The sequence below is a fragment of the Rhinopithecus bieti genome, unplaced genomic scaffold (assembly GCF_001698545.2).
Source record: "Rhinopithecus bieti isolate Rb0 unplaced genomic scaffold, ASM169854v2 scaffold_25807, whole genome shotgun sequence".
NCBI classification, from domain to species: Eukaryota; Metazoa; Chordata; class Mammalia; order Primates; family Cercopithecidae; genus Rhinopithecus; species Rhinopithecus bieti.
Genome location: NW_016811708.1, coordinates 137,485 through 152,614, shown reverse-complemented (window position 1 = coordinate 152,614; position 15,130 = coordinate 137,485). Strand labels below are relative to the sequence as shown.

Below are 15,130 nucleotides of genomic sequence, written 5' to 3'. Positions count from 1 at the left end.
AAAAAAAAAAATTAAATAAATTTAAAAAATAAAAAAAAGAAGGAGGAGGAGGAGGAGGAGGAGGAGGAGGAGGAAAGCTTTCGACAAGCTAGGGATAGAAGAAAAGTTTCCCAAGTATATAAAGCTCTTCTAAGGAAATCCTATAGCTAATATATACAGTGGTGAGACTGAATGCTTTCTTTTAAAGCTCGGAACAGAGCAAGGATGTCTGCTCTCATTACTCCTATTTGTATTGGAAGTCCTAGCCACTGCAATAAAGCAAAAAAAAAAAAAAGAAAAGAAATATAAAACACACAAAATGGCAAGGAATAAATTGCTTTTATTAACATACTATAAAGAAAATTCTTGAGAATCTGCCATAAAGAGACTAATATGTATGTTTACAAAAATCACAGAGTGAAAGGTCATACATAAAAATCAAACTATTTCCGTATATAAGCACTGAACAAATAGGTACTGAAATTGTAAAAGCAGTAACATATACAATAGCACTGAAAACTATGAAATAATTATCTGTGAATCTAACAAAATTTGTAAAATATTTAAATGGAAAAAAAATTTAAAGTATTTATGAAAAATCAAATAAAACCTTAAAATTGATAAAGATATATTATGCTTAATTACAAAAGTTAATCTTGTTAATTTGACAATTCTTTCCAAGTTTAACTATATATTCTCAGCAAGAATCAACTATCAATCACAAAATGTGAGTCCTTCAGCTTTTATTGTTTCTCAAAATTATTTTGGCTTTTCTAGGTCATTTGTTCTTAAATATCAACTTTAGAATTTTTTCTCAAAAAAAGAAAAAATCCTACAGTTATAAAACTTAGAAAATAGAAAAGAAAATATTTTTGTTCTCGAAGTAGAAAATATTTTGTAGATAGGAAATACACACCTATTAGAATGGCTAAAGTTTTTGTTTTTTTCCTAAGGGAAAATAACTAGAATATTCATATGTTGGTGTTGGGAATGCAAAATGGTACCTCCACTTTAGAAACTGGTTTGGGAGAAATGAAGTTAAACATTAAAAAATGCACAGATAAATGGAAGGACATTCCATGTTCATAGATTGAAAAAACTATGTTATTGTTAAAATGCCCATACTACCCAAAGGAATCTACAGATTCGATGCAATCCTGTGAAAATCTCAATGGCGTTTTTCACAGAAAAAAAAAAAAAGTCCTAAAATTCATCTGGACTCACGAAAGACCCCAAATAGGCAATGTAATTTTGAACAAGAACAACAATGCTAGAGGTACCACTCTCCCTGATTTCATAGTATACTACAAAGGTATAGTAAGCAAAACAATATGGTATTGGCATAAAATCACACATATAGACCAATGCAACAGAAGAGAGAACCCAGAAATAAACTGATGCATCTATGCCAACCGATATTTTCCAAGGGTACCAAGAATACACAGTGGATAAAAGATAGTGTCCTCAATAAAGAGTATTAGGGAAACTAAACATCCACATGCAGAAAAATAAAATTGGGCCCTATTTCACTCCATTCATAAAAATCAACTTGAAATGGATTGAAAACTTAAATATAAAACTGAAACATTAAAACTCTTAGAAGAAAACACAGGGACCAAGCTTCTAAATATTAGACTTGGCAATGATTTATTGGATATGACACGACAACAAAAGCAAAGGCATCAAAAGCAAAAACAGACAAGGGGATTACATCAAACTAAAAAGCTTCTGCACAGTCAAGGAATCAATTAAAAAATTAAAAGGTGGTCTACGAAATGGGAGAAAATATTTGCAAACCATGTATCTGATAAAAAGTTAATATCCAAAGTTTGTAAGGAACTCCAAAAACTCAATAGCAAAAGACCAAATAATCTAGTTTAAAAATGGACAAATGACTTGAATAGACATTCCATCAAAGAAGACATACAAATGGACAACAGGTTTATGAGAAGGTGAACAACATTCCTAATCATCAGGAAAATTCAAGTCAAAACAACAATGAGATATCACCTCACATCTGTTAGGATGGTTGTTAGGTTGAATAGAAAGTTGGGTGTCTCCACTGAGAAACCCTTTGGGCTAGGGTTGACTCCAAGTTCTCAACTGTCAACTCACTGAATTATAAAAATAACTATTAATTACCACTGATTCTTTGGGAAAATCCCCTTAAAACACATTCCTGCATATATTTCACACCCAGGTAGTTAGTCTCAATCATGATAATTTCATCTCTGTGGCTAAGGTCTGTTCAAAAATGGACATGCAATTCAACTCTAGCCAGTGATATGTGAGGGACAGTTGGGAAATTGTTGAGAAAGACTTCTTTTCTTCTAAAATAAGTCAAACTGAGAGATAACTCCTTATTGTTTTCTCTGAATATTGTTGTGTCCTGATGTGACATCTGAGACTGCTGTAACTCTATGAGAAGCAAGCGATAAGAGAAACTAACCTGAGGAAAATGTGGACTCACAAATAATACCAAAGTAGAAAGACAGAAGTAACCAGGGTCTCACTCATATCACACATTTGAGGGGTTGGATCAAATGTCACTGAGAACAGCCCAGCTTTTGGTATTACTAGTATATTAAATAATAATTTTTCATATTGTTAACACCAACCAGCGTGGGGCTGAAGTTTTAATTAATTGCAATTGAAAACACCCAAATGAATACACATACTTAAACATTAATTCCCATAGCCTCAAGAATCTTCCAAAATATGGAAGGCTTTTATCTGAAACTTCAAGAAAGGTTTTAATTCAAACTCTATTATAACACAATTTTTGATAGTTCAAACAAGGACTTCTATTATACGTATACAAAAACATTTTTTAAAAAATACTATAACCCACCGAAGAGAGACACTTCCTGTATATTTTATCCAATTTAAAGCACCCATTACATATGCTTGATATACTAATTACAATACATTTCTAGCAATTCTTTGAAAACAGGTCTTTAGTCATATGCTTGGTAAGTAATTCTGAGATTTCTTAATTTATTCAAAAAATACTTACTGAAATTTTTTGCTGGCTGAAGGTGAAATGGTTAATCATAGATACTCAAGGAGTTTATAGGCTGGGGGAAATACAAATATTAAAAAATGTATATGTAAACAATTAACATACTAAAAAATGGTAACAGAAATGAAAGGTGCTCTTATATGTCTGTAACAAGGAAATATTATCTAGAGTGAGGGGTCAGGGAAGGTTTTTCTGAGAACATTTAAATGAATACCTGAAGGATCATCTAATTAGGGTGAAAGTAAAAGGATGAGTTGCACATCTCACACTTTAAATCAAAAGCTAAAAATAATTAAGCTTAATGAAAAAGTCACATTGAAAGGTAAGAAAGGCTGAAATCTAGGCCTCTTGTACCAAACAGCCAAGTTATGCAAAGAAACAGTTTTGAGTAAATGAAAAGGGTTATTTCAGTGAATAAACAAATGATAAGAAAGTAGAACAGGCTTATTATTGATACGGAGTAAGTTTTGTGGGCTAGAGAGAAGATCAAACCAGCCACACATAACATGTGTTAAGACCAAAGTCTAATCCAAAGCAAAGCCCTAACTCTAATTCTTTCATTCTATAAAGGCTGGGAGAGGTGAGGAAACTGCAGACAAAAATTCTGAAGCAAGCAGAAGTTAGTTCATGAGACTTAAGGAAAGAAACCATTTTCATAACGTAAGAGTGCAAGGCAAAGCAGTTAAGTGTTGATGTAGCATCTTCAGCAAGTTATCCAGAAGATTACTTAAGATCCCTGATAAAGGTGGGTAAACTAAATAATAGATTTTCAATGTAGGCAACTTTCATAGCTAGAGGGGAGAAGTCAATGCCTAGCTTCAAATACAGGCTGACTCTCTTGTTAGGAGCTAATACAGTTGTTGTTGACTTGAGGTTGAAGCCGACACTCATTTCCATTCCAAAAATTCTAGGGCCCTTAAAAATTATGATAAATCCACTTTGCCTGTGCTCTATAGATGGAAGAACAAAGCCTGATGACAGAACATCTGTTTACAGCATGGTTTACCAAATATTTTAAGCTCACTGTTGAGACCTATTGCTCCAAAAAAAGAGAGATTCCTTTCAAAATATTACTGATCATAGACAATGCATATCTGGTCATCCCAGAGCTCTGAAGGAGATGAATGTTGTTTTCATGCCTGCTAACAGCAGTCTATTCTGCAGCCCATGGATCAAGGAGGAATTATGACTTTCAAGTATTGTTATTTAAGAAATACATTGATAAGACTATAGCTCTCACAGCAGTAACTGAAAGCTTTCTGGAAAGGATTTACCATTCTAGATGCCACTAAGAACATCTGTGATTCATGGAGGGAAGGTCAAAATATCAAAATTAACAGGAATTTGGAAGAAATTGATTCCAACCCTCATGGATAATTTTGAGGGGTTCAAAACTTTAGTGGAGGAAGTAACTGCAGATGTAATGGATAAAGCAAGATAACTAGATTTAGAAGTGGAACCCGAAGACATGACTCAAATGCTGCAATCTCATGATAAAACTTGAACAGACGAAGAGTTGCTTCTTATGGATGAACAAAGAAAGTGGTTTTTTGAGATAGAAACTATTCCTGGTGAAATGTTGTGAACACTGTTGATATGAAAAGAAAGAATTTAGAATAATACATATGCTTAGTTGATAAAGCAGTGGCAGAATTTCAGAGAACTGACTCCAGCTTTGAAAAAAGTTCTACTCTGAGCAAAATGCTATCAAACAGCATCACATGCTACAGAGAAATTTTTATGGAAAGAAAGAGTCAACTGATGAAACAAGTTTCATTGTCTTATTTTAAGAAATTGTCACAGCATATCAACTTTCAGCAATCACCACCATGACTAGTTAGCAGCCATGAATACTAAGGCAAGATCCTCACCTGCATAAAGATTATGGCTCACTGAAGGCTCCAATGATTGTTAGCATTTTTTTTCATCAATAAAGTATTTTTCATTAAGGTATGTGCTTCTTTTAGATATAATGTTTTTGCACATTTAACAGACCACAGTATAGTGTAAACATAACTTTTAAATGCACTGGGATATGTAAAAAATTTGTGGCACTCACTATTGTCATATTTATTGCAGTGGTCTGGAACAGAAACTGCAATATCTTCAGGGTGTGCATGTGTTAAGTCTCACCTCGCCTTCTATATGCTCCACCCAGTTGACTGGATCCATACTTCTTAGGTCTATTCTTTTTTAGCTCTATGAGATATTTCAATGGCCTCTCAATTAATTGTGTTTTTTAAAACTCAATTTGAATTGTTTCAACCAAGATAATTTTAACCACCCACATCTAACAGCCCTTAAAATGTTTCTTGAGCAATCAAATTCTGTTACTTGTGACTGAGTATGGGAAAACATCTAAGGAGACAAAAGCAGAATTAAAATTGTGACTGAAAAAGAACGGGCGGATCACGAGGTCAGGAGATCAAGACCATCCTGGCTAACATGGTGAAACCCCGTCTCTATTAAAAATACAAAAAAAAAAATTAGCTGGGCTTGGTGGTGGGCACCTGTAGTCCCAGCTACATGGGAGACTGAGGCAGGAGAATGGCGTGAACCCTGCGGGCGGAGCTTGCAGTGAGCCGAGATCACGCCACTGCACTCCAGCCTGGGCGACAGCGCGAGACTCCGTCTCAAAAAAATAAAAAATAAAAAATAAAAAAACAAAAAAAAGAATTCATAAATTGTCCAGTACACTCTCTTCTGAAAAATATGCTATATTACTTGTTGATGTTGAATATTTTTGGTATGCTATTCCTAGAAATAATTCAATATTTTGTTTCCTATTCAAAGTTATATTAATAATACATTTCAATTTATAATAAACACCAGTTTTATTTTATCTTATATATATATATTATGGAGGCTAAACATAATGTGCTATGGCTATGCATTTTCTGGCAAAATAAGTAACTAAATACATAAAAATAAATTTTAAAATACAGTTGTTTTCAATAAGCAGCCAGTGTTCTTCACTTAGCTTCCTGTATGATTGATTTAAATATTTGTATTTCAGTGGTATTTTGCAATCCAGTTCAGGGGGAGGAGCTATGATTAAGATATAATTGTCCTAGAGAGATGTGATCAGCAATGTTCACAGCTAATATAATCTGCATATTAAATAAACAAAATTAACATGTCCCAGAATTTGCCTGTCACATTTCTAAAGGGCCATGTGTGAAAGAGGTAATGAGTATATTAGAGTGCTGCATACGAAGACCTTGAGAGCTTCTCATTCTTGGAATGCTCCCCTCTAATGCCAAGTGGCCTTATCATTGCCCAATTAACTTAAAAAACAACCCAAATGCTATTTCTTAAGATTTATTATTTTTAAATAACCACTTTTTTTATTTTCGAAAATTTGAGTATATATTAAGTGATTCGTTAAGACCTAATTGTTATTATAAAGTCACCTAATTCTCAAGATGTTTTAAAAGATATAAGATATAGTATAGGATAACACAGAATAATTATATTTTAACTGTTGAGCTTTAAATGAAAAATAACTTACAAACCGTGTGTATAGTTAAAACAATGTAAGTATTAAGCTTTGTCTGTGTAAGAATACCTAAAATTCTATTATTGAATTTCATATTCTGATAGACCTTACTTTTATTTCCATGAGTAGATCAATAGAAATTTACTTCTCTATTTGCATGAAAATCCATTAATTTATTATAGTACTGTATCTGGCTACAGATAAAATACTGAAAAATAATTACAGCCAGAAAAAAAAAGCTTATTTCATAGCTGTATGAATGATAATACCAATATTTCATTAAGTATACAGAGGGATTTGGAATCTAGCTTTCATGTATTTTCTCCTAAGCAGTTAAACATTATAAATGAAAAAATAGTTTTCTCAATATTAGCATATGAATCAAAGAAAATGCAATTCTAATAGGTAGATTCCATTCTAAATAATGTTTATGTCATTTATTCTAATGCACAGATAACACATAATTCAAGCAGATAAACCACTACCAGGCATCTATCTAGAACAACTCCTAATACATGCCTGTTGAATGAAAAACTTCATCTTACTTAACATTTATTAAATTACTTCCAGAAAGGCAATCATGGATATAAAACACTTTATTTTTATTGGTTTAGACATATGCACATTAATGCTGCCTGAATTCCTAATCCACTTTAAAAAAATGTTTTTGAGGGAATGTTAGAATGACGCTTTAGTCTGAACTCTGACTTACCATTATCAGAAATAATACCTACTTCAGTTTGTTCAAGTTGGGTAGTGAGATAAGAACATAGTCACAGTTGCCTTTACTATGTTCCTTGATAATGAACTGCAAGCCTTTCTGAGACCATCAGATTTCCAGATAATGCCCTAAGAGAGTCAGGGTAAATAAATCCCCACAATACAAAAGAAGAGAGCAGCTAATAATCCATTATCTTCTGTGTTGCCACAGTTTCGTTGTAAGTAATGTTTCACGTTCTTCTAAAAGGTGTTGTCAGTAGGAGAAATATGGTAACTAAGCAGCTAAATGAATTAAAATGAGAAGAAATTAATGGTTTGGGCAATATTTAAGAAGTAGTACACACTGACTAAATTCTTGCTGCTCTTATTAGATCAAAAAGTAAAGAACACAAGAGCAGTCCTAAGCAAGAAATAGTTGCCCAAAAAGAATAAATCATGAAAGTCAAGAAATCTAAGTCTATGTCATCTAAAGAGGACACATTTCTTGAGTTAACTTTACTGAAAAAGATTCTGCTCATTGTGTGAAAAGTGAAAGTACTTGTATCAACCATTTTTACCTGATAATATCCCAAGAGCCCAACCACAACATCCCATGAGTTAATATTTTTTAAAGTGATATGATATACAAGCTGTGAAACAAAATACATTGATCTTTCCTTTACCCAGCAGAAATCATGGCCAAGTACCATCCAAAGCAACTGAAGTCTGAGATTGGAAATTAAAGCATAATCTGGGCCTACTAACCACCACAAAGCAAGATGATTATGGAAGAATGAATGATAAAAGGGAGGGGAAGGTAGGCAGTAGGGCCACAATAGGACAGGAAATGTCTCACTGATTTGCTAGAGAGGAGAGATAGATGATACTGTTGACGTGGTTTCAAGGTGGTGTCTATGCTAATATGGCAAACTCATTCCTTAACAAGCCTCTACAATCTATTCAAGTCTATACATATGACTGAAATGAATTCAGTGTTAAAGATAGGAGTATCTTAAATAACTTACATTTAATCTATTTTTTAAAACCTTTATCAAGGTCAGGCATAGTGGCTCATCCCTGTAATCCTAGCACTTTGGGAGGCCAAGGCAGGTAGATAACCTGAGGTCAGGAGTTCGAGACCAGCATGGCCAATATGTCGAAACTCCATCTCTACTAAAAATACAAAAATTAGCCAGGCGTGGTGGTGCACGCCTGTAATCCCAGCTATTCAAGAGTCTAAAGCAGGAGAATCACTTGAACCCAAGTGGCAGAGGTTGCAATGAGCTGAGATTGCACCACTGCATTCCAGCCTGGGCGACAGAGTGAGACTCTGTCTCAAAAAAAAAAAAAAAAAAACCTTTATCAAGATAAAACTGTAGGGGCCAAGGGCATGGTGCCTCACACCTATAATCCTAGCACTTCTGAGCTCAGGAGATCAAGAAAACCCCATCTCTACCAAAAATACAAAAAATTAGCTGTGCGTGGTGGTGTGCGCCTGTGGTCCCAGCTACTCCAGAAGCTGAAGTGGGAGAATTATCGTTTGAGCCTGGGAGGCAGAGGTTGCAGTGAGCAGCGATCATGACAGAGCAAAACTCGGGCAACTGAGTGGAAACTGCAGTCTTAAAGAAAAATATGAAGCTGTAGGTTATTTTAGTTTGTATTGATTCATTGATTCTCTTGTTATTTGACATCAATGTATTACACTAAAGGCTTCATTCATTTGGGTCCTTCTGCCTGTTCAGGTTTATTTGCCTAATTATAAAAAGAAGCAGTGCAAAGCAAATACAACAGTCCGTCAGTGGGCATAAGAGTAGTAGATATAAGAGTTAAGGCAATTGGCACCTTGTAGATCAAACGATTAACTAGATTTTGTTTTTTTTTCTTTTTGCTTACAATAGTATCTAGACACACCCTACACTCTGTTTTGCACTGGGTTGTTTTTTTTCTATTTTCAGAAGTGAATGCTTGCCAAATTGCTTCTATCTTATCTCACCTGTTGGAATGTATTTCAAAGTAGTTTGTCATTCTAAGTATCTAAACCAGCTTTTTTTTTTTAACCTAGTACAAAAGACTTTTCAATCCTTGATACTTAGTTTGAAAATCATGCATTCTGAATGCTGCATTGATCATTCCATATATTATATTCTACAAAAAATAATCAAGACCAGGAAAAGACTTCATAAATGTGAACCATATGAAATTGCCTGTATTCAATGGTTTTTTTAACCTACAAATGGGGCAATTTTATATGGTTCCCACTTGTAGATTATACTGTATATTTTTATAGTTATATTTTATTTTTATTTTATATAAAGTACTGAGTATGTGGGCTGCTCCCATCACCTGATAATAATGCTATATAAATTGTTGAATTCTTCAAAATACTCTACATTAAAATTTTAAGCAGTAATCAATTAATTATAAAATTTTCTAAACTTTGCCAAAAAAATTAAAGACAAGTAAATAATACATTTTAAATAATGGCCAACTACAGAAAATTAGTTAAGAGTCAAAGTTTAGTCATACATGATAGTGGAAGAAAATATAATACACAGAATCTGAAATAGCACATGTAAATATCTCTGATTGGTCTTTGAATCGAGTTTTGCACCTGGATTTTGAATATGAATGTTCCTTGAATTGAGTTTTGAACCTAGATTTTGAATATGACTGTTCTTTGAATTTAGTTTTGAACCTGGATTTTGAATATGAATGTTCCTGAAATGCTAAGTTGACAATGCTTCATAGTAAATATTGAACCCTTACAATGCTTGTTTGATCCAAGCGTATAAAAACTTTCTTGCTAATTGTCCCTAAATATCCATTCACTACCCTAACACACCCAGTCCCACACTCCAAAGACACAATATCCTTTTTTAAAGACTACTGCAAACAACTGCTTAAAGCAACACAGACTTATCTTCTTGGTCAAGATCTGGTTTCGATGCTGTTTTCCTACATTTGTTTTATAGTGTTAAGAGGTCCTACTTAGATCTTCCCAAGACTTCTTTAAGTGCAATGGGAAGCTATGCCAGTATTTAATGTTTTCAAAATGGATCTCAGAAATTTAGCTTTCATTCTCCTGCAGATAAACAAAAATAAGCAGTAAAATGTTATATAAACTGGAGATCTACTTTTAAAAGCTAGCCATTAAAGAAATAAAGTGAATTAGCAACATTTTTTGGAAAAAGTACAAAATGTTTACCTCATACTTATCAAAGTCATAATTTATATATATTTGCTTAATTATTTATCATGTTTCCTCCTCTTCCTCCTATGGTGTTATAAACATCATAAAAGTAGATTCTGTTTGTTTTATTCATATATGTGTGTATGTGTGTATTTAATGTGTGTATGTGTGTGTGTTTAAATGCATCTTATATGTGTATATACACACAGGATATATACACATAACACATATGTCTACATATAATATATATAGATATATACATATGTGTATAATGTGTTACTAGTATACTATAAGCTAAATTAAGTATTTGTTGTATTAATGAATAAATGAAACCTTAAAATCTAGTCTATAAGTATCTATCTGATGTTTTTATCTCTTCAACAATAAATCTCCATCAGCACCACAACTTAAGTTTACTTAAAGTACACTCTCTCTAATTTTCAGCTTTGTACTTACTTTCTGAATTACTGAATCTCAAATATCTCACAGGCCTTCTTTGAGAAAATATGTAAGATATGTGCATACATAGACACATAAAACAGTAAAACTTGAAATTTTCGTTTACTCCTAACCTTTCTTCTTTCCTCAGCATCTGTTCTTTGGTTTTAGCCATATGTAATCATTAGTCAATGCACAAATGTTGAGAGTCTACAGTGTGACAGGCAATGTGTTTGGCACTAGCAATAAAGTGATGGAGCTCTCTGTTTAAGCAGAGACATATAAATGAAAACAAATTAGCATACAAATAGAGGAGTACCAATAGAAGTATACGCAATGTGTTACATATGTTTGAAGAGAGGGCAGCTGTACTTCAGGAACAATTAAGATGTGAAGGTAGGAGAAAAATTTCACAGTAACTTTGTTATATCTTGAAGGAAGACCATGGGGTCTCACTAAATGTCAGGAGGAACATTCATTTTAGGCAGAGGAAACAACAAATATATAGGCAGTCTCTCTGCCACGCCCTTCATTTAGTTCTGCAAAAAGTGACAATAGCACCACCAAGCTGCACTGGTACACTCCAATGGTTCTAAATTGTGTTATCATTTTTTCCTCTTGCTTAAATCAACTTTTATTATGTAGTATGGAAATTTAACCTGGTGCAAAAGGCCCTTCATAGTCAGAATGATCACTTCAGCTTTATCTGACAACTTCCAACATCTGTTTGTGAGTGTATCTCAAGTCTCATGACCCTTGCAAGGGCTATGTTCTCTCAACCCAGAAAACCGTCTTTCTCCTACTACTAATTCTGCTTGCTTTTAAAAACTAAACACAGTTATTATGTATTCAAAGAAGCTTTTATGAAATTGAAAGTGCACCCCTATAGCAGCATGTCAGTATTTGTTTTTTCCCATTGATCACAATGTGCCATCAGAATGTGGCTTATTGATTTGCCTCATCACAAAGATAAGCATCTCTCTTATCTTTGCCTCACTTACAGGGACCCATGAAAAAAACTTAAATAACCTACAATGTGCGATAATTTAAACAATTCTCTAGTGCCTTAAGAATGCTAATGTGTTCTCCATATTAACTAGCTATTAACTCTTTGAAATCATGGAATTAAGCATTCAAAAAGACTTCAGGGCTATCTAACGCAGTGTTTTAAAAAATAATTTTTGACGATAACCCACAGTTAGAAATCTTCAACATCATGGTGTGGTGCACATACTCATATATCTGAATCTGAATCTGAATGTGAATCATATCCATAATATAATATTTACACTAATACTTAAGATATAGAAAAAAATAATAAAATTAATACAAATCTTATTTTATTACAGTTTAAATATATCAACAACAAATGAATAATACCAAAATAAACCAAAGAATAAACCAATAAACCAAAAATTGCTTTTAGCTATCCACAAATATTACTTCAAGTCCCATTAATGGTGACAACCCCTCCCCTCATTCATTTACTTATAAACCTTCCCCACATTTCACAGATAAAAGTGAAGTCTTGAGAAGTACCAGACAAGTGAGTCCAAAGGTGGATCTTGAACACGTCTAAACGCTGGTACTCTTTCTACTTCACCAAAATGAGAAAGACAGGGCTTTTGCTAAGAAGCTATAGTCTATCTGACTAATTCATTCTTTGAGGCTAGATCCCTTGGGCAAAATACCTTTACTAATGAATTCAATAAACCCACTGTCTAAGCTTCTTATCTTTATACACAATCTATATTTTTTGACAGAATATTTGTTTTAAAAGCAGATCTGATTTGAAATCTAATTTAGCAAGAATATTTTAAAGCCTCAGAATAATAAATGTTTGAGATGATGAATATGCTAATTACTCTGATCTGATTACTATGTATTACAGGTATTGAAATAGCACTATGTAGCCCACAAATATGTAGAATTATTATATGTCAACTTAAAAATAAAACAAAAAAATCCTCAGAACTCTAATAAACTCTGGATCAAAGCTGATGAGGCTTCAATATAGAAATTTCATGTTGTAATGATATTTTCAGGGTGGAAAAGTGAGTGTTTAGAGATGATGCCATAAGTTGGGAAGAGGAGAGCCAGGCTGATAGAAAACACATACTGAAGAATTCTGAAATAAATTAGAATAAGAGAACTTCAAAATGTTTGCTAATTTTTTACAGAAATTTTGAGCATATCATATTTATATGAATGATAGTTAAATATAAAAGTTTTTTCTTTTTTTTTATAGAGAATCTTGCATTTATATTGAAAGAGCTTCATAACAATCCTACAAACACACGGGAACCAGCCTCCGCATATTAAAGAAGAAAAAGCAGACGGTGAGTTACTTGCCCAAGATTTTACGACCAACAGGTAACAATCAGGGCAATTACTTTAACTAAATTATAAGGTTTCTCAGAACAGAAACCACACATAATTCCGATTTTGTATCATTTACAGTACCTGGCACAAAATTATAAACAGGTATGAGGAGGGTGTGATGTTTATATTGCTTACTGCTCTATGCCATACATATAACAAACGCTCAATAAACATCTGTGAAACAAATGGATGGAAAGATGTATAAAAGAATAGGAAATGGGAAGAGATTCTAAATGAACTAAGATGCTTATCAAACCATCATTTTTTTTAATTTGGCCAATAAATAACAAATATGTGTAGCAGCTCACCCACTCTGTAAGCATAATACAACATGATAACCAATATCATTGATATCAATATCAAAATGATATCAATTGAATATACTCTAGATAAGAGTGACATAAGCAATTAGTGATTTCCAAAAGTTTTTCTACTGTACATTTTATCTTATTCTGTCTTTATCTTGATAAATAAAAAATATACTTTGTTGTATTTAGTAAGAAGTACAGATAATATGCTATATCATGCTATCACGACGGGGTCTATATGGGAGATTTATGCATGAAATGGACAATCTTCCTCAGGCTCATGCTGTCATTTGAAAGTAAATTAGGGAGGGCAGGAACACTCATCATTTGAGAGTGCCAGAGCCTACAGGCTTTAAGTATTTAGGTTAATTGAAGACAAAATCAAATGACTGAACAATTAAAATTATCACAAAATCATGATTAAGTTGGAAACGTCAGTCAGTGCAGAACATGTAGGAAATTTGTGTCTGTAGAAAGATCAAGAACCTTTTTAAGAAACAAGGCTAGACTTAGCACAGTTTGAATGAAATCCTTCATCAAATATCAATTATTCCTTTTGAAGTCTATAAAACTATAGCCTGAATATTACGTAACATAAATATATAATACAAATTTATTCACCTTAAATTCAATAATTGATCAATTATTTTGGAGTTCAATTATGACACAGAGTCTAGATTTTGTTAATTTGATAATTTTTTACATATGAGTATTTTAATTTTAATCATTTCACTCATGATATATACAATAACCTCACTGCTATCATACTTTCTATTAGAGTTAAACAAATAAAAATTTTAATAGGCCTTCCTCTTAAATTTGTATTTAATTTTCCCAGAATATACTTCAATAAGCCACATATGATAAAAATGTATATCATGCTATGGAACATGGAAAAGTAACTAAATGGGCTATATTAAACACTTTATTCTTTGAAGTATAGGTTTTTCTAAATGTTTTAAATATTAATATAATTAACTTATTACCTCATATCACTTCTATTTCTTTTATTTAGAAACAAAAAAACACCACACTGGCCTCTGTTGTTCAAAAAAATTCTGATATTTGAAAACAACAACAATATAACTTTAATATGAAATACAATAACACACATTAAAACTCTAATGTTTAAATCAATCTCCACCAGCCAACATTTGTACTACCTGTCTCAGGAATTGTAAACCTCTGCCCCCACTGATAACCTTTACTGAGAAAAGCTGAATACTTACGCGTACATCATGAACCCAGGACTGGGGCAGCTTCTATTCAGTCACCATCTGACTGATCTGTATCAGCAGGTTAGGACTGGGAGGCTGCAAAATAATGACAGTCACTGGCAACAAGAAAGGAAACAAGTTTGACAGGTTTACTGAGTGAGGTACGCAGTCTTCTAGCCTGATAAGAACAAGAACATGATCAATTTTGTGCCAACTGGCTCTACACAGGGAAGTAATTGTCGATATTCGCATAGAGAAGCTCCAAGTAGTAGAGGGCTCAGAATGTGCAACTTGTGATGATTCAGAAGACCACACTTTTCCAGTTGGGGAAGTATGATAAGCATTGAGGTGTGGCCCCAGTTTGCTTTCAAAAAAAACGACAAAACAAAGCACACT

General features: G+C 33.1%; 1 protein-coding gene across 1 annotated transcript in view; it reads right to left on the bottom strand.

The window, feature by feature from the left end:
• The window catches only part of TMPRSS11F (transmembrane serine protease 11F), an 80,256-nt gene extending 65,446 nt beyond the window's left edge, over positions 1-14,810 (bottom strand). The window contains exon 1 of the mRNA XM_017894847.1: positions 14,747-14,810. Within this exon, the coding sequence (XP_017750336.1) occupies positions 14,747-14,757 (11 nt within the window). The 5' untranslated portion in view covers positions 14,758-14,810. The remainder of the gene's footprint in view (positions 1-14,746) is intronic.
• Positions 14,811-15,130: the final 320 nt, after the last annotated feature.